This window comes from Mastomys coucha, unplaced genomic scaffold (genome assembly GCF_008632895.1).
Source record: "Mastomys coucha isolate ucsf_1 unplaced genomic scaffold, UCSF_Mcou_1 pScaffold15, whole genome shotgun sequence".
Lineage (NCBI taxonomy): Eukaryota > Metazoa > Chordata > Mammalia > Rodentia > Muridae > Mastomys > Mastomys coucha.
In genome coordinates this window covers 31,684,123-31,704,501 of record NW_022196897.1, presented here as the reverse complement: position 1 = coordinate 31,704,501, position 20,379 = coordinate 31,684,123, and the positions used below count along the sequence as shown (strand labels likewise).

Here is a 20,379-nt window from a genome sequence, read left to right as displayed (position 1 = left end):
AGTAGTAGCAGCACTTGGGAGATAGAGGCAGGCAGATCAGTGTGAATTTGGGCCCAGCCTGGCCTTGCCTACACAGTGTATTCAAGGACAGCTAGGGCTAACATAGAATAACTTGCCCCCAAAACCAAAACTAAATCAAAACAAAAAATCCCCCAACCAACCAACCAACCAACCAAAAAAGTCAACAACAACAACAGCAACGACAGCAACATCCAACCAAACAGAAACAAACAAACAAAAACCTTAAATTTCAGTTTAGCTCATTTAAAAGTATGCCACCAACATTTTTATAACAGGAATGAAATTTTGTCTTTTACTCAAGTCTTTAACTTATTAATACCGCTCTCCCTAGCTGAAAATTTGACTAACTATTATAGGTGGGGATGTCTTTGGAAGATTATCCTGAAAATGGGTATAAGTTTGAGCACTCCTTTTATTCTTTCTGGTCCAGTTCTCCTTGTAATAAAGGTGTGCCTCTCTGGGAATGCTGGGTGGCACCAGCAATACAGTCTATGTCCATGAATTGGATCATCACAGTGACCTATGTACAAACTGTGAGTACTCAGCTGTCTACCACACACTAAATACTGAGGATATTTACTAATGGTTTTTAAATAAGAAAAACCTGTTGGTCAACTTCATATAGATCCATATCTGCCAAGGCAGTGACTGCAATTGCGAGATAACTATATGTCTCCTCTGACAAACTTGTGTTTGTGTTATCATCCAATACAATAATAAATAGTAATTATAACACATACTTCTGATTTACCTGTCTTTGAAAAGCAGATATACTTTAGATGCTTATTCTCACATTTTAAATGCTCTCCTGAATCTTCAAATATGTGATTATGTCTAATTATGTAATACAGTGTATTTGAATACAAAAATCATAGTACAGCTTTTCCATCATCGTCATCTTGCACTATTTGCCTTATTATGCTGTGGCATTTTGAGTACTTGTGATCAAACAGTATAAATGGAACAAGTTTTGCACGCTCGGCCTCTTAAAAACTACTTTAAAGAGATTTACTATCAATGTATATTTTCCATTCAGCTGGAAAAATAAGAAGTTTGTAGTGTGTATTATAAAATGTTAAATATTAATACTATTTAAAGTTAATGGCATGACAAAGAAAATGGCTAATAATATATTATACAATTAAGTGCTTATCATATTAGCTCATCTATTAACAAAATAAAATAAATTCAAACAGGAGGGTTCTGATTTGTAGTTTTTAAGCAAGGGTTGCCCATGTGTAAAGCTAAATTATTTATTCAATTTTTAAACAGCTGGATACATCAGTTTGCAATTATTTGCACTGTATTTGAATGCTTTGTCATGTGTCTCTGATATAACAAAAAGAGCAAACACTTCTACTTCTTATAGGAAGATTTTTTTTTCTAAACAGATCTTAGGAAACATAAAGCAAACTACTGACCAAGCACTGATGCTTCTTTATATTCATAATATCACAGGGGAGGTTGGGTGAGCCTGCACTGATCTGAACTCTACTGTTGAATTGCTGACTTGTATATGTCGCCTATATTTCAGCTATATAACTCTACCTCATTATTCTGACTCCTTAACATTTACCATCTCTGTCCAAGTTTAAGTCTTTTCTATTTCATGCTCTCTGTTGTAATTCTCTGTATCTTGGTCTACAGATGCTCATATATTATCATATGCTTGGCATAAATATTGGTTGCCAAAAGAGTTAAAATGTCTTTTTTTCCTAAAATAACTCTAATATTGCATAAGAATAAATTGTTCAGTCCACACTTGTGTTTCTGACCAAGTTAGCCAATTTAACTTAGACATAAGTATCCCTTTCCTAAACAAACCAATTGCAGTAGGTATGTGTATATTAAGTCCTCAAGCAATCTTAATGCATGTTTAAAATAAAAGGTTCCCAACCCCTTCAGAATTCACTTACATAGTAAGTTTTAAGCACTAAAAAATACTGCATGTCAAAGAATTCCTTGAGTGATGCTCCATCTCTCTTCTACTCATCAATCCGTACTGTGGTTCTCAATAAACTGAAAGAACAGTTATGGAGTACGTCTTGTTGCTGGACACTGTATTTGGGTAAACACCACTCCTTCCATCCATCTCCTGTGCCCAGATAGGTTGAGACCTCAGTCTCTAGGTGTGGTCCTTGGTAGCCTGGTAAAGGCAATCAACTTAGTCACAGTGGTGATTCTGGGATTCGCTAATGAACCCATTTGGCTGATATAGTCAAGGGCTGTGGGAAAAGAGATTATGGGTGGAATGGAAGCAGGGACTTTGATGCAGAGCAGTAGGTGGTGATTTTGTGATCCTGTAAAATTGAGAACAGAGCCAACATGGAGATGAGAGGAGGTCAGAATTAGCATTGTCTTGGTACCTTTCACACTGGAGAGGTTAGTTGTGCTTGAAGTTGATAATTTCCTGACATTTCCAGGCATATAAACAAAAGCATGTTTGTTGTTGATGTTGTTTTTGTTGTTTAAGCTGATTTGTTCTGTGTTCCATGGAGTATTCCTAAATCTTCACACACTTGTCTTATTTACTACTTTATCCCTCTAGTAGTGTTGTTTTTTTTTTTACTATAGACATTTTAAATTAAAAGGCCCAATTGATACTTTCAAAAGTCAACATTTCTTTGTATTCTCCACTGAAGTTTATTATGTCTAGGCTGAGAATGTGTTGAAAGTCACAAGTTATCAAAGTTCATCAGCTTATATCCAAAGCAAGTGAAGATAATATATGAAAAAGTTCTCTGCCTGTGATTTTATACGTTTTTCAATCACAGATGATTTTTAAAAATTGTCTCATTTAGAAAGTTTAGTTGTAGTACTAGTTCAAGAACCTTATGGACAGAAAAATAAGATTGGTGGTTATTACCTAAAATCATTAAGGGGCAGGGGATTCTTTTCCCATATGGAAAATTATTTTGAAGCTTTTATGCCAATGAAAATGAACTAAATATGTGATTTGCATAATGAATGGGACTCGACCAAAATAGTCTAGTTATACCTAATGCCAAAGATTTCTGCTAGTGGTAGAACAGACTTGGCTCGGGTATGATGGTTAAGTAAGACATAACTTCCTCTTCCAACTACTTGCTAAAATCAGGACTTTTTGTTTTTCCCTTAAACTTCTCAGTACTTCTGAACTCTTCGTTCTTTGCCATAAGACCATCACCTCTTCTGATTCTTCTAAAATATTGTGGGTTTTTTTGCAGTCTTTATCTTTCCTGGATGGATTACTAACTGGTGGTCTGTGTCCTCTCTTGTCTGATAAGAGGACATGTGTTCACATTTTCACAAGGTGCAAGTTGTATGTGCCATCTGCATCACAAGAGTTAGTTTTTATTGATTCACTATTGTAATTCAGGGATAAAAACTATATATCATGTACATTGTGACTTGCCAAAACTCGTTTCTGTTTGGAAGAAATTAATGCCCATGTCGTATACCCTAAGTAAATCATAGAACTCTTTCTTACTTATTATAACACTTTAGTACCCTTCTGGATACAACCTTCTAAACAGTCACTAAAACACACATCTTTGATATATGTTTGCCTTTCTTGCTTGAGCCAAATGAACTGGTTTCTAATTGTGTCAGGCACGGTGGAACACTGGTGAGGAATCACGTGGAAGAGGACTCCTTTTAGTGGCACATAGCACCCACCTACTCAGCCATCAAATCAGGTTAGTCCACAAGTATTTTAAATGAAGTTAAATAAGAGATAGATTTGGGTGTTACCAAACACTGCTTTTTATAATGTCACTTGAATATGTATATGCTCCGTGACCTAAGTATGTCTTAATCCCACCTCCTCCAGTTTAAATTATCTATAAAAATAATTCAGGCCATTTCATTGTCAGAATAACACACTCCATCTAGCAAGGGCTAAATCGTCTATTTCAGTCTTTGCTTCCTTTTTCTTTCTTCTTGCCCCCCAAATAAAACTATTCATATGGAAAGCAAATCCCAAGCACTAATAGAACAGCATCATCTCTTATTTACTTCACAAAACAGAATACAATATGGGTTGCTGTGAAATACAAATGAACTGTAATCCTCATCAGGTTTGGAAATAATGGATTCAGGCTAACATTTCCAGAAGAAATATGAAGGCAGTATTCTAAATTTCCTATTCTTTCCCAAATGAGTTTGCACAAAATGTGTCGCTAAGAAGAGTAATGTGCCCATCACATAGTGAAATTTCCCACTTGCAAAATGAAAGCGAAAAGTCTGCATTTCAGGATGGCATATTTAAACACATGCACCATGCTGCTTGTACAGTAGGGAAAAGAAAGCTCCCCCTACCGGAGCATAAAAAGCGCCATCTCCTTCCTGCACCCTGTGGCTCCTCATATGCAAGAACACACAGAAATCTATAGTCTCCCCCTTCTCAGCACCCTGCTTCTCTCAGCAAACATTACATTTTTCTTTATTTCAGTTAATTGGAGGACTGCTGGACACTTTGTTATTGACCAGTCTCAGCTATGTTTAGTTGAAATGGACATGGAAAGCTCTTGGTCCCAAACCCATTTTCACTCAAGACAAACGGTTGTAAAAAACCTCAGCTCCGTGGAGAAATTTCAAGAAGAAATAAAAGTAATATTTAAAGGATATTTGTACATGTATATCCTATGGTTTTCACCCTACTAAAGTATATACACACTTAGGGAGAGGAAAAAAAAACCCAGCATGTGAGGATTTTACTAAAGAAGTAAAAATTGGTAAGTTATATGTAGAAATGAAGGAAGGGCCCTGTGACTTGTAGATTGGTATTAATGGTTTGATATCCTCATTTATCAGCCAATCTCACAGGCATAATCAATTTTAAAATACACTTGTTTTATCCAGAAAGCAAGGCATTTATAAGGAAAAGTATTCGAAGAAAACATATTCAAAAGAATTTCTAAGCTTTGAGAGTTGAAATGATTCCTAGCTACAGAAATAAAAATGAACGATCACAAGCTCACCCACCACCACAACAAAGCATTCGGAAGACAGTTACGAATGTCTATCAGTTCTAACAAGATGCATACACAGTTCAGGGCAACATCGGGCATCGCCCCTATACTTTTCCATACTCCTAGGTTCTTGACACAAAATAAAAAGGCCTCTCCCATGCATCATAGTAGGGAAGCTGGAAAACCAGTGATGCAAGCAAGGCTTCCATTACTGTTTCAAGACAAGCCTCCCACTTGCCTTCTCTTTCTCTTTTGAAAGAATTCCTGGGGATCTGGCTAGATTTGCAGTCAGGCAATATGTTAGAAGTTTCCACATTTTCTCTCCACTTGGTGAGGAAAATGATCAGCTTCTAAGGTGTGGTTGGATCCAGGCATTTTGAATCCCCCTATCTAAGAGAGCTCAGGAAGTGCTAATTAGATTCTCATGAGGACGAGCTTCTGTTCTTAGGTGTGACTACCGAGGTGGGCACCAATCAGACTCTTGACTGCTTTCTTGTGCCCTTCAATAGGTTTAAATGCAACCACTTTCAGATTCAGGTGTTTTTGGTACAACCATAGCTTATAAAGCTCCATGGTTAGATTCTCCCATGCTTATAAGCATTTTGAAGATGGTGATATCTAGTATAATCACTTACTAAAAATAATCTGATTTCCTCCTCATCTGAATCTTGATTCTCCTAGACAAAAAAAAAATATTAGAATGACTTTCCTTTTTTGAAATGAGTGAAGTGGATTTTGATCTACTCAGGATGGGGTGCAGATGATAAGGATTTATCACCTATCTCCAAGAATTAAAACTGGGTTACCTTTTATAAAGAGAGTGTACCTCTAAACCCACTGCACTAGGTATGTTGGAACCCATAAAATTTCCAATTACTGTTTCAGAATTTATTGTGCACATATGGAAAATAATACTTGTTAAACAGAAAGGGGTTTGTGCCTTGTGCTGTCAATACTGTGAAGGATGGGGTGATTATAAAGCAAATTAACAATACTTTTAAATGTGCATTCACTTATCTTTCCAATTAAATCCTTGTTAAACAACCGCACAGACAGTAATGGCGCTTCTGCAAAGCACTGATCAAGACAGTTTTATTGTAATTTTTACTCTGTAACAATTAATCAAGTAGGCATTTTCTTCATTATTAAATTATTTAGTTAATAAATATTCTCAATAGGCTAACATATTTGGAGTTTCATGTTATTTTTGATTTTCCTACAGTGGAACATATTTGGGATACTTCCATTCTCTAGCAGAGGGACCATTAGGAAATGTGATTTTATAAATTCCTTTTCCTTAGAAGAATAAACAAAGGAGAAAAGTCCTTGAAACTTTAAGCCATTTAAAAATGTACTTCAGCCATTCTGTAAAGGATAGGAATGCAGTGCTCTTAGCAGATAAGGAAGGAAAAGTTTTGCTTTAAGGCATCCTTCTGTTGGAGTAAGCATGAAAATTAACATTAGAAAAGTTCATCAGAAGCTGTTGCAGATTCCTGTGACAAGCAATTGCATTGTGGCCAGCCCTTTGTCATCCCATGCAAATGACAAATATTTGACCATTGTTTCTGCCACAAACCCAGGGTGATATAAGTGGAGGAACCTATCATCATCATTTGCAGGTATGAACTCAATCTAGACAGGAAAGTCCCACTGCATTTAAAGTGCCCTAAAGGTTCTCTGTGACCTTTTGCCTTTTGGTTATAGTTTGTTGCATGTAAAGTTTTTAAGATGCAGGGGTTTTTAGATTTTTAGATTATTAGATGAGCAGTAAGGGTAATGCTCGCAGAAATCACACTTAGATATAGATTTCAAATGAGCTGTATTCATCCAGAAGCAAGAATCAATAGACACACAAGGGACAGATATAGTTTGAGGGTCAGAAACAAGAATTTCAGGAAAGAGAACTATAAAAATGCTGTGATTTAAATCTAGACACTATTGTGGATGCCAGCAAGTGCTGGATGACAGGAGCCTGATATAGCTGTCTCCTGAGAGGCTCTGACAGTACCTGACTAATACAGAAGTAGAGGCTCACAGCCATCCATTGAACTGAGTACAGGGTCCCCAATGAAGGAATTAGAGAAAGGACTCAAGGAGCTGAAGGGTTTGCAGTCCCTTAGGAAGAACAACAATATGAACTAACTAGTGCCCTCAGAGCTCCCAGGGACTAAAACTCCAACCAAAGAGCACACATGGTGGGACTCATGGCTCCAACAGCATATGTATAGCAGAAATGGCCAAGTCAGACATCAATGGGAGGAGAGAACCTTGGCCCTGTGAAGGTTCTATGCCCCAATGTAGGGGAATGCCAGGGCCAGTAAGCAGGAGTGGGTGGGGTGGTGAGCAGGGGGAGAGGGGAGGGAACAGGGGTTTGTTTTAGTTTTTATTTTATTTTATTTTATTTTTTTATTTTTGAAGGGGAACTTGGAAAGGAGATATTGTAAATAAAGAAAACATGTAATAAAAAAATAGAAAAAAGAGAGGATTGGTATTAAATTCTCTCTGATATTAAAAAAAAATGCTGTGATTTGAAGTGAGTTAATTTTGTCTGTCAAAAATAGCTTTTATGGCAACCTAAAGTTTTCACCATGGACCTTATTATATGAGGACCTTGACTATAAGCTTCCCAGATAGAGGGGAGGAAAAGATCTATTTTCTTCAGTCTGGAAGATTACTGATCTCGTTTCAGTCCTGTTGTTGAACAAATACCCTGACAAAAAGCAGCTTGAGAACCCAAGGTCCTCTCAATTTGGCTTACAATTTCAGGTAACAAGTTATTGAGGGAAATCAAGGAAGGAATTGGAAGGCTAATCTATTTATTCTATCATACAGCATTACCTCATACCTCATATCTGACTTCATAACCAAAGAAGTGTGGGAACCACAGAAGGTGTGGCTCACTGGGCAGAAGGCAGGCTTATACTTTAGAAGCTTTCTTTTATACTTTAGTACCGCCTGCCTAGGGAATGGTGATGCCCATAGTGTTCTGGTCCTCCTACATCAATAACAACTAAGATAAATACCTATGATCTTGCTCTCAGGCTAATTTGATCTAGGTAATTCCTCAACTAACAGTCTCTTCCCAGAGAATTGTAGGTTGTGTCAAGTTGATTGTTCTAGTCAGAATAATCACCTTGGACATTTTGAACAGACTGTTGTGAGTATGGGAGGAATCTGTTTATGCTAATGTGGAACAGAGGGCGAGAAAAAAGGGAGAGGGAAAGGAAAAATAAAACTGGATACATGCAGTATGAGGATGGGCAAAGTGAGCTTGTACTACCTGGAACACCTTAAGTACGTGTCAAAGGGGATGATAAAACCACCCAATTTCAGGGACCTCACTTGTTAGTTTTGCATAAATCTATTTGTTCTTACACCCCTAAAGCAGAGGAAAACTGAGTGACTTGCTTATCACCTCTCCTCCAAGGAACTCAATGATAGGAGAGTATAAAAGAGAATAAGCTTTATGTTAAAAGTATAACTTTGTGTTGTTCTGATCTTAGTTCCTCTCCTCTTTGGAGTCCCATATCTTCCAATTTGAACAAATCTTCAGATTGTGCATGAAAAACAACAATGACAACAAAGACAATGACAACCCCTCCTCCTCCTCCTCCTCCTCCTCCTGTATGATCCTGCAACTGTTAGTTTTCATTTCTTAAACAGCTTTGGAGAGGAGAGAATGATTTTTTTTTCTATAGGAAAAAGTTGTTAGGAAATGTTCCTAAAGTATATGGGTACCTAGAAGAAAGATGATGTGTAAATGCATGCGCATCCTTAAAGTTGTAACTCCTAACAACAGGATTTCCTATGTGAAAACAAAAGCAAGACATTCAAAACTCAGGATGCCAAGATTAGTTAACAGGAGCAATCCAACTCAAGGTCAATTGCTGTTTAGCCAACTAACTCATCATTCCTAGCATTTGGGGAGGTCATTTTTGTGCTTAGGGCATGGAGATATATCAACATTTTACCTCTAATGAATTGACAGGTAGCCAGAGACTGTTTACCAAAAATTTTCAAATAGGTTTGAAAATTTTCAAAAAGGTTCAAATAGATCCTTATAAAGGATCCTATTAGCTAGATACTGGGGAACCACATTATAATGATAAGAAATAGGTTCTGAATGTTTGATGTTCAAAAGAAGAAAATAGCTTTGGGTCTATGACAATAAATGAATAATAATCTGATAATGTGTGTTTCGCAGTAAGTTTTAAGTGCCGTCCTTGTTGTATATAGACTTTGTAGCCTCAGAAAGGTTCTTTAAGCTTCTGACAAATGTTTTCTTTTGTGAATAATGAGGGTTAGAGAACAATGAGAGTTTGCCTTTGAGAATCTGCCATCTAGTAGATTCTCAATTAAAGGCTGGCTATCCTGGGCAGTGAACTAATTCTAATAATGTTTTTAAATATCATTCAATCTTTAGCTGTGCTAGAGAAGCACCAGGCAAGATATCTTCCCTTACATTTATTTCATAATCTACAATATTGGAGAAGAACTGTAGTAGTGAAATCTGTCAGTGATTTTAATCATAGTAGCAACATGTATGATACTTTTATAGCATTTTTGATTTATGCAATAATTACATTTATAAGTGATACTGTATCATCTATCCAAGAGAAAGGTTCTGTGTTATAGAAAAGGAGTTAACAAAAAAAAGTAGTTGATGATCTATTTCTGTTTCTCCTACATTTCAAACAGTGTATAGCTTCTGTTTAGATAAGGTGTATTTCCCTGGAAAGTAAAAGTGAAGTCAGCCAGAGGGTGTGGTGGACATTCCCAGACACATCTCTAAGTGGTATTTATAGTACCAACCTGAGTTTAAATGGGAGTGTCCATGAATGACTTCCAAATCTCTATTTTTGGAAAATTTCACCTCATGAATCTTCTAGCAGAAACTCAAAGGTACCCTACACATTTATTTTCCTTTCCTGGGGATCATAACTTCTGTGTCTACTTCCCCCAGGGCATGGGTAGCGACTGATGTTTTCTCCTAGCCAAAGAATGTGTAAAGGGATGGAATGTGCGTGCACTTTCTGATTACAGCACTCAGGCTTCCAGTTTCTGTCTTGCTACTAATCTTTCTCTACCATGCTTCTTTGATGACACAAGCTATCATTTTGGGATTGGCCTGTTGGTCCATGCAACCTCAGGCCAGAAGCCACTGATAAACTGAGGCCTTCAGTCCAATAAGCCACCAGAAACTCAGTCTTGCCAAGGACCGTGTGAACCCATCCACAGGCAAGCTGCCAGATGAGAATCTACTCATGGCTGACACCTTGACTACAGAGCATTCAGTAAAACTGTGCCTAGACTTCTGACCCACAGAAACTGGGAGATAATCAATTTGTATTCGTTTAAGCAGCTGATCTGGCAGAGATCTTGTCAGATAGCAGTACATTTCTGCTTGAAGTCAGAATGGAGAGAAAGAGTGCTGTGCAATGTAATGAGAGTGGGAGGAGGCTTGCTCTGTTTTTCTAGCAAGCTTTTAAGAGCTGTTTATTAATTATCATGGTGGTGATGGTCTGCAATGATAATGATGATGATGATGATGATGATGATGGTAATGTTTACAAATCTCCTAAGGCATTCTTGAAGGTTGGCAATTACATAACTGATTTAATGTCTGGATGCAATAGCCAAATGTACATGGAAAACCTGAACTGAACTCAGTTGTAAAATTTCCACAGACTCTACCTACTCTGTGTAACACAAATTCACTGATAGAAGGAAATTAAGTTTCTCTTTTCTGCCTAGATGTTCTGAACCCCATGCATTTGGCTAGTAATGAGATAAAACTTTGATATCAAAGCATCTCTAAAATTTTCCTGTATTTGATTTCTCTTTCTAGAAAAGTAATCTAATTATCATCAAAGAAAGTTCCATCATGTAGATGACAGAAACATATTTATTAATATTTATAAAATAGAATTACTAATAAAACTAATTCTCATTTTATCTAACTTCTTGTCATCATAATTTAGTAAATAGTAATTATCAGTGGATCGACTCAGTTTTTAATTTGCTTACATTTTTTATTATCCCTATTGTGAAAATCAAGAGTCTGAGATCTAAAGAGATCAGAAGAGATCCTTAAAGACATACAGAAAAGTTCAGAATTAAGACAAGAAGGAAGATCCTTGGATTATTATCTGATATGCCTTTCCCACTTGATTGTTTCTGTCTTTAATTGTTTCAATTATGGTGTTAGGTCAGTTTTTATTGTCTGTTTTGTAGTAAATCATATAAGATAATCTAACCCACAGTAGGGATATAATTTTGCTTTAAGTTTAGTGGCCAGGATTTTTAATACCTTAAAAATGGAAAGGATACCTAAGATTGTGTTTGGAAAACATGGTAACATGCAAAAACTAGAAACTGCAGTTTATTGTTTTGGCTTCTGTGTTCAGAAATATGAAGTGTTTATTGTTTTGTCTCTTTCTTGGGAATACATTCTCCTGCCAATGTGCTTTCTTAAGCAGCTACAAAGCAATATGAGTTTCATCATCAATAGCCTTTGAGCTCTTGGACTCAATGTAGCAGAAAAAAATCAGGTCTAGGAAAGTTTTTAAAACCCTGAACGATGTTAAAGTTTGTTCATTTTGTGATCAAGTGATCCTTCCAGCTTTAAGGGAAAAATACATCATTGTTAAAATATAATCTGATCACATAGAGGCCAAAATGGTGCCCTTAAAAAAGCCACACACACACCCCACACTCACCCCCAACACTGAAACTTCTACAAAACAACAGAACAAAGAAACAAAGAAACAAACACCACCTTACACAATATGATAAAACAAATGACTCATTTTATTTTGTTACTGCTGTGCTTGGCAATAAACATGAAGTAGATTTAAAGAAATACTCATCTTAAAAATAACAAGAGAGCAATGTAAACTCACTTAATAGAAAAATGAATGGATGTAACCCAAGGACTATTTTATAAGAACACAACTAGAAGTTTGAAAATCCTGTTAAAAATCCTTTTTGTTTTATCCAGTCACTTATTTCCAGATGAAACTGCCAATTATTTGTATTCTTTCCCATGTTTCCTTTCCTTTATTTGATTTTTATGCTACAAAAGTATATGATGCAGAGGGACAGCTACTAAATCTTGGCCATTGCTTTAAGGTGCATGGCTCTAGAAAACTAGCTTAGGTATAATTGCTAATGCAAAATTGTTTTTCTAACGGATATTCCCAGTCTGGTTGGCCTATTATTAGTAATTTTAAAGTAAGCAAAGCCACCACTTGCCAACTTCCAATATGTCTTCTTGTGCCAATAATTTTCTTGTGAATAAATATAGAAATATAGGGAAAGTACAAGACTGCAACAAAAAAAAAAAAAGAAAGAAAAAAGAAAAAGGATCCTCTTCCACTAAACCAACCAACACCCTTGTGTGTGCATGAACATAGAAGATGCTTGGCTATGTGGATTTATGTAATGTATATATTTTGTTCATCTCTAGTGAAAATGCGAACATGGTATCTTTTATCTGCGTTCCTAGCTGGAAATCAATTCTAAAATTCTGGTAAGAAGTTATCTCCAATGTAGGGCGAAAACTTGAGGGGAAATTTTTTACTATATCAAGAAGCATTGGTCCTGAAAATACCCAGTCATCTCTCTCTATGGTGCTTTATAGTTCTCCCATTGGCTCAGGGATTTGGGAAGCTTCATGTGTAGTATTCTCCAGAAAGGGTGACAATCTCTCTTGTTTCTTATATAAAGCGTGAACCCAGGAGACACCTAAGTAATACAATGAAAGTCACAGCTAGGCTGGATTTTGGGCAATACGTCTAGATGGCAGCTAAAACTGAGGGCTGATGTGTGGATGTCTGGTGGGATTTCCAAGACCCACTGTCAGAAGTCTTTAAGACAGTCACAGAGCATCCTCTGGGCTGAAGCCTGCTTTCTGCATATGTGCACCCATGCTGGAAAGCCATCAGGAGGTCACAGATCATGCAGAAGAATCAACACAATGACACAGGCTGATGACAGGTTGACATCTAAGGTCATGCACCAGTTTTCTTTGGGGATGCCCATATAGACCAGAAGAGTTGCATCAGCAAAAATGTCACTGAAAGCTGTCACCAAATTCAACAAACAAGGCAGAACACTACTCACTAATGCACCGGTAGCCTAGTAAGTCACGAATCTGTAATGCCTCTCTGCGAGGTTGCAAAGTGCTTCTTGATCCAGGCATACCATCATAAACCCTACAGAGACTGGAGATGCTGGGAATCTTCATTCCTGCGATGTTTTCTCAAACATCCCCACTCATAAATAGGTTTAGCCAAACTGAATAGTAGTACAAATAACCAATGTTGAGAAAGAGAGTAAAAACAGGGATGTACAAATGTATGCACAACACGCAAGAAGACATTTCTGTTTTTATAGGAAGGATACAATAGTCAGTGCATAGGGTATATAGCTTATTGGCAGTGTTTAACAGCACAAACTCAAGTCAGAGACCTTTGAGATCTAGTCTTAGCTCCTTAGCTTTGGTATTCTTGGGACATTTCTTTTTGAACAACTGAGGTTCAGGTTCCTCACTGAAAATAACAAGCTTAATAATTGCACCTATATGCACTATGAGGTTGAAGAAAAGATTAAATTAAATTATATATGCAGGGAATTCAGTGGATTGCCTGCATACTAAATTGTGAAAATAGCAGCTACCTATACAATAAAATTATTATCAGCATTACTAATTTTAATTAGGAAATGTTTTTCAAAAGTGATCACTTTGAATTTAACTTGTGTGTCATCTGATCTGGAAGTATAATAAGGGTATCTAATTCTTTCTGGTTTAGTGAGTCAAACAGAAAACCAAAACAAATTGAATCATTCAACTGGTGTATTTAGAATTGCTGATGATTAGAGCATTCAGGAAAGTCAGCGAAACACAGAAATTGCAATTCAACTGTTCTTGAAAATCTCCAAAATCAGTTTTCATTTGTGTAGTCTAATAGTGGGTAAGGCTTATTCATTTCTTTTAAAAAATGTATATTTAGAACCTTTTAAAAAAGAAGCATAATGTAAGTTGAACACAGAGAAGATAAAAGATGCTAATAGAAGGAGGGTGCACCAAGTGCATTTATGCCCCATATTAAGTTACAAAATGAATGTATGATGTTTACATAGCTCTGCATAATTTTCATGGAAACTTCATGCCTTCGGTATTATTTCATCACACATTCACATGCACAAAAGAGGACATGTGAGTGTCACTCCCCAAGTTTCATGTACCAATTCTCTCCTCTGTTAGCAGAACTGTTAGAATCCTGGCTAGGATGATGAATAAGATACAGTGTTAGTGACGAGATTGTTGGACCAATATAGAGAATTAACTCAAATAATACTCTCAGCATCAAATTTTGAAGAGGGATATAAATATATATATATATATATATGTATATGTATATGTATACATATATACATATACATATATGTATATGTATATATATATATCTAATTATGTGTGTGTGTGACCTAGTAGACTTAGTATCACATAAGAGGGTATTGGATCCCCTGAATACTTTTGAGCCATAGGTGCTAGAGATTGAATATAAGTCCTCTTAAAGAGCAACAAGTGCTTTTAACCAGTGAGCATCTCTCTGGCTTCTCATCATGTAAGCCAAAACACTGTAGAAGACAAGTTGGCAGAGTCAACAGTATCAAAGGTCCCAGTGTAGCATCACTTGTGCTGACTGTTGAATCCTCACCATGCTGGAAAACAGGAGGCCTGTTTGCTGACAATTTATACTACAAGATACCAACTCAGGCCTCTGCCCAGCTTTACATTGTCAACATTCATGGAAACATGAGCAGTTACAAAATCTCCAAGAAGCTGAAGTTTGGATTGTAAAAGATGAGATGGATAGATTTCATATTTTCATTGCAGATTGTTTTTTTTTTTCCTTTTCAAACTGCTGAGCATATTTTTTTAAGGCAGGAAATGCAGCTAGTGTTTGTTTCTAACATGGCTTCTGTTTTGAGATTTCTTCTTTGTAGGAGAAATGTGTTGCCCAGCTGTCTAGAATCCCAATAAGGATATGGTTCCAGCATGAGCTATCATACAAGAATTATTTTAGTGCTTATAAACAGAATAAAAACGATGCTGGGTTGTTTCATCCAATTTTTACCCATAGAAGGGACACTGTTGCTTAGACCAATGGGACCAATATGAAGAAGTGATGCAAAGTTTAGTTCTGTGCTTTGCCTAGTCAAATTAGTCAATAAGCAGAGCCCTTAAAGATTCTCTGAAACAAACATTATGAAGCAGCTAGACAAAGAACTAGTTAACACATAAATGAGCTGTTCCACCTGAACTTATAGAGAAACAATTTAATGCTTATCAGTTTTAATATGTGTAATTACAGCATTCAGATATGTACATATACCCCCCTCCACACACACACACATGCAGACACAAACACACACACACAGGGAGAGAGAGAGAAAGAGAGAGAGACAGAGAGAGAGAGAGAAAAAGAGAGAGAGACATGCATAGATATGCACACACTTACATACTTATTTCACAGTTATTAACATAACTAGCACCGGTTCATGAAAAAGGACAAATAGGCTGAAAATTGGTCCAGATTAGAATCCAACTCCCAGTGTCTACATTGGGTGGCTCATAACTGTTTTTGAACTCCAACTCCAATAAGATCCAATCTTTTGGTTTCAATGGGCACAAACATTCACATTTACATGACCACACATAAGCTCACAATTAAAAACAACAGATTTATTATCAGACTTTCAGGTTTTCATGTTTCCTGGTATAAAGTACCTGTCTCACATTTGATTACATTCTCTCTAAAAACAGTATTAAATCCGTGTGTCTTAATGTACATGGGATTTTTGATGGTGAACAATACAAATGAATATACTATTATAAATTAAACTTCTGACTATGAGGAGAACACAGAGGAGAAGTCAGACAGAAGACTTCCTGTAGGAAGATATAATTAGAGCCTTGAAAAATAAGAAAAAAAATGGCCATTTTCCAGGAGACTTGGGTATGGAGAATGAGAAAGAAAAGATAGGAAGACATTGAAAGTAAAAAGAATTATGTATAAACACTAAAACCAGAAGCATGCAAATGTGCAAGACAGCCTAGGAATGCATTGTGGACTGGGGTGCTCCAGCACATGTGAACATGTGGGAGCCAGAGTTCAAGGTCTAGCACTGTGGAAGCAAAAGACACAATTGCAAACAAAGCAGTGCAAAGGAGAGCCAGAGGACCTGGTACTAGCTAGAAGCGTTAGTGATGTTGGCTATGAAACCAACATCACGAGGAACTGTAAATTTTTCTGAAGACACCACTAACTATTTTTTAATTTTGAGGAAAACTAATATGAATCTGTCACATTGCTAAAAGAATATCACATATGTCATTTATTTTTATTCTTTAAAATATTTTTAATTTTTATTTTTGTTTCTTATATGTGTGTGGGTGTTCAGCTATAAGTATGTGCACCATGTGTGTGTTGGTACCAGGAATGCTAGAGAAGAGTGTTGAATTCCTGGAAACTAAGTTACAAGCAGTTGTGGGCTTCCTGATGTACATGTTGGAAACAGAATCGGGGTCCTCTATAAGAGCAGGAAGTGAGTATAACTGTTAAATTGTCTCTCCAGCCACATTTGATTCCATTCTGTTCTTACAAAGTTTTTAAAGCACTCCATTCCATCCCACTAATTTTGAAAAGAAGGAAAGAATGAGAGGGAGAGGGAGAGGGGGAGGGAGAGGGAGAGGGAGAGGGAGAGGGAGAGGGAGAGAGAGAGAGAGAGAGAGAGAGAGAGAGAGAGAGAGAGAGAGAGAGAGGGAGAGAGAGAGAGAGAGAGAAGCATACACTGTGTAAGTAGGAAGTCAAGGAAAAAGCATCTTAAGGATAGCTGGCCTATGCCATTTTTGTTTGGTTTTTAGCCATCATCCTATTATCATTTAGGGGCCTCACCTTTTCTTTTTCTTATTTTATTTTTATTTCTTTACTAATATGCTTTCTAAGAGTAGCTTCACACTGGTAGAAAAGTTGAGCAGTAAGTACAGTTACCTTGAACTTTCTTACAACACCGAGTAAAGTAACATTGTCACAACTAGTGAGCCAGTGTTGTTATATTATTTTTGATTGTTAGCCATTGTTTTCATTAGCCTTCACTCTCTGTGTTATATTTTTTAAGGTTTTGGTAAGTATGTAATAACATGTATGTATAATGCTTCTGCCACACAAATTCTTTAACTGCTTTTAAATTCTGTGTCCACTCATCTCCTTCTTTCTCAAATTTTTTGTTATCACTAATCTTTCATTATCTGTATAGTTTTCCTGGAATACTGTACAGTTTTCTGTTTGCTTTTAGGGGGTTCATCTATTCAGCATTGTCCATTTAAAGTTCCACTGAATTCTATCCATGGCTCAACAGGTGGTTTCCATTTAACACAGTAATATTCCACTATATAGATTTGCTATATAGATTTGCCACAGTAATATTCCACTATATAAATTCACTCACCTACTGAGAGATATTTTATTGCCCTTAAGTTTTTATCGGTCTTTCTTTGGGGATAGAAACCAGGGTACATTGTGCATGCTAGGTACTTTGGACATTGTTCTGACATCTAATCCTCAAGCTACATCCCAACCTTATTTTCAAGTTTTGCCAATTATGGATAAAATTGTAAATATTTGTGTGCAGAGTTTTGTATGGGAATAACAGGCAGTACAGAGAGGCTGTATCAGATGGTAAGAACCCACTCATTTATATAAAAGTATACCACTGTGTCTTCAAAATGAAGTGCCATTATATTTCCACAGATCTTTCAGGTTTTTTATAACACTTATGGCTTCTCTCATTTGTTTGTTATTTCGTTCACTAACACATATCAAGTACCATTATATGCTAGTTACAGGTTTTCAAAGCTGGGCTATTTTTCTTTATTTTATTCTTCTATTTTTTTTACTCTTCTATTTTTTTACTTTATTTATTCTACTCATTATTTATTTTACACGAGGTATTAGGTTTACTTTCTATTCTATGTATCTCCAGGTAAACTAATAATTATTTTCATCTAATGAAAAACTGTAATTTCTGTACTTTCTCATCCCTGTTCCCAAATCATTTACTGCTGTCTGATCATGGTGTACAGCAGAGTCTGTGCACTGCTAAAGATATAACTTCTGAAAAATGCCTGAAGGAAAGAAATCACTTACCTTGGTTGACTATAAATCTTAACTTCTGTATTGTTGCAAGATTGCCACTAACTCGATAAATTCCATCAACGTCTAGGCCTAAAAACAGAATAGCATATTTCACATTAGCACATGGAAGAACTGAGAAGGGAAACAATAAGGAAGTGAATACCACACGACTACTGAATACCCCCTTTCCACAGAGAAGACAAGTTTCTATGACCTCAAATAAAGCAATGTTCAAAAGTTTGATCCCCAAGTTTTAATCATGACTTGCTGAGACAATGGCATCAAATATGTTTCATCAAAGCAACAACATTAAATAGCATACATGACATATCTACCATTATACCCAAGGCATGCAAGAAGTAGAGTGGAAAAGAAATGAATTCATGTGTGTGTGTGTGTGTGTGTGTGTGTGTGTGTGTGTGTGTGTGTTGGGTGTGTGTGTATGTTGCCCTTGTTTGGAAAGATAAAATAATTAGGCGTCTTCTCTTTGTTCTCATTTTGTTGATCTCTTCCCATCTTCCACCCTTCTCCTCTTCTGTCCATCCTTAATTGTGGCCTATTCTGTCTGTTGTGATCATGGTCATATGGCATGTATTGGCCTAATGTTTGACATACAGGGTAAAGTGTTATTCTACATGTGGCTAGTTTTTAGCACATTTACATAAAATGTTCCAGCATAAAAGGAAAATACTTGGCCTATTGGTATGTTAGTTTCAGATAGTTTTGGAACTGGTCATCAAAATAACTTATCTTGTCCAGGAACTTAGATATTCACTCATTTGGCTTTTGACACTTTTGCTTATCATGTCTAATTATTTTCATGACCAAGTCTGCATGATTATTAAGAAATGAGAAATATAAAGAAATACTTATTGGTGTACTATCATTATCTCCAATACATGTTGATGTTATAATTTTTGTGTTAGGAGTATTTGCTCTCTCCTGTCTCTAGGCTTCCAGAAAAGGTTAGGTGAGATCACTGGCCAAAGGCATGGTCCATTATCCCAGCATCTTCCCCAGGCAGGCGGTGGTAAATCATTGTTCATCACTGTGATTCATAATAATAAATGTTAAATAAATTGGAGGAAATTCATGCTACCTTGTAACAAGGACTGTGCAAAGATCTTTAATGACATGAAATAAGTTATTTCTCTGCTTTGTCAAACATTTGTCATTTCTATACTTTACACATTTTAAATTAGGACATTTGTGTTGTGCAATACATTTCTTCATTAGATTATAAGAGAGTGACTTAATTTATGCCACTGGTATTGGTGCCATACTGCAGAGAAAACATTGCCTGTAGTCTGAACTCTTCTATGCAATGAACTACAGTAACTAGCGAAAATAGCAATAGTGTAAAAATGCTATTAGCAAATGCATTAAATTGCTAGTAAAGTAAGCTAATGAACAGTACATTACTGAGACACTTTCCCTTCCTGAGTACATTTTTATAAATATCAAAGATTTTTTCTTTTCAATGTATTCATTACCTCTGTTGATGTAAGGGGACCTATTGTGTTTATACAAAGTACAATGCACATTTGACATCTTAAACAGAACATTCATTACAATTAAAACTCTTCTAATATTTGATTTCTGCTTTTGCTACAGGATCCAGTTGTCCTCATGATTATTCTTTTTAAGCTCAGAATGTTAAAAGATTGATTTGGAATGATTTATTGACCAAATTTAACTAAATTTTTCTATTGTTTAATTAGACAGTGCTTGGCATTTTGTCTTAATCTGAAAACATTAAAATAATTTGATATGTTCTTAAAAGTATTAACATTTATTTTTAAAAAGTAATACAATTTTTACATTGTAGTATATTCTTTTCAAAAATTTTCTTTTTTGAGCATATAAACAACTGCAGATACTAGTTTTGAATTATCTGAAGTCATTATCAATGATCCCATACTGTCTATAAGACAAAGTTCAGGATAGCAATTTGGGGGGTGTTTGGTAAGAGTTGGGATTTAGATGTAGCCAAATATCATCCAGAACTAAGAGTCATGAGTAATTTCACCTGTCTAGCAATGTAAAATTTGACTGAATGAATATTGCCCAAACCTTTTTATTGGTTATACATTGTTTTAAAAAAATTCAGAGGAAAGATATTTTTAAAAAAGAGAAACATCAATGAACTTATGTGGATCTATATTCTCCAAATGAGAGGTTTCAGTGTACATTGAAAGAAT

At 36.1% G+C, this 20,379-nt stretch overlaps 1 protein-coding gene across 5 annotated transcripts in view; it reads right to left on the bottom strand.

Annotated features, from left to right (window-relative positions):
* The window catches only part of Arhgap15 (Rho GTPase activating protein 15), a 611,414-nt gene that overhangs the window by 186,765 nt on the left and 404,270 nt on the right, over window positions 1-20,379 (bottom strand). For all 5 annotated transcript variants that reach the window (XR_004118571.1, XM_031370150.1, XM_031370149.1 and 2 more), the window contains exon 11: window positions 18,191-18,268. Coding sequence is in view for 4 of the 5 variants with exons in the window: in XM_031370150.1 (XP_031226010.1) it covers window positions 18,191-18,268 (78 nt within the window). In the remaining variant the exon portion in view is untranslated. The remainder of the gene's footprint in view (window positions 1-18,190; window positions 18,269-20,379) is intronic.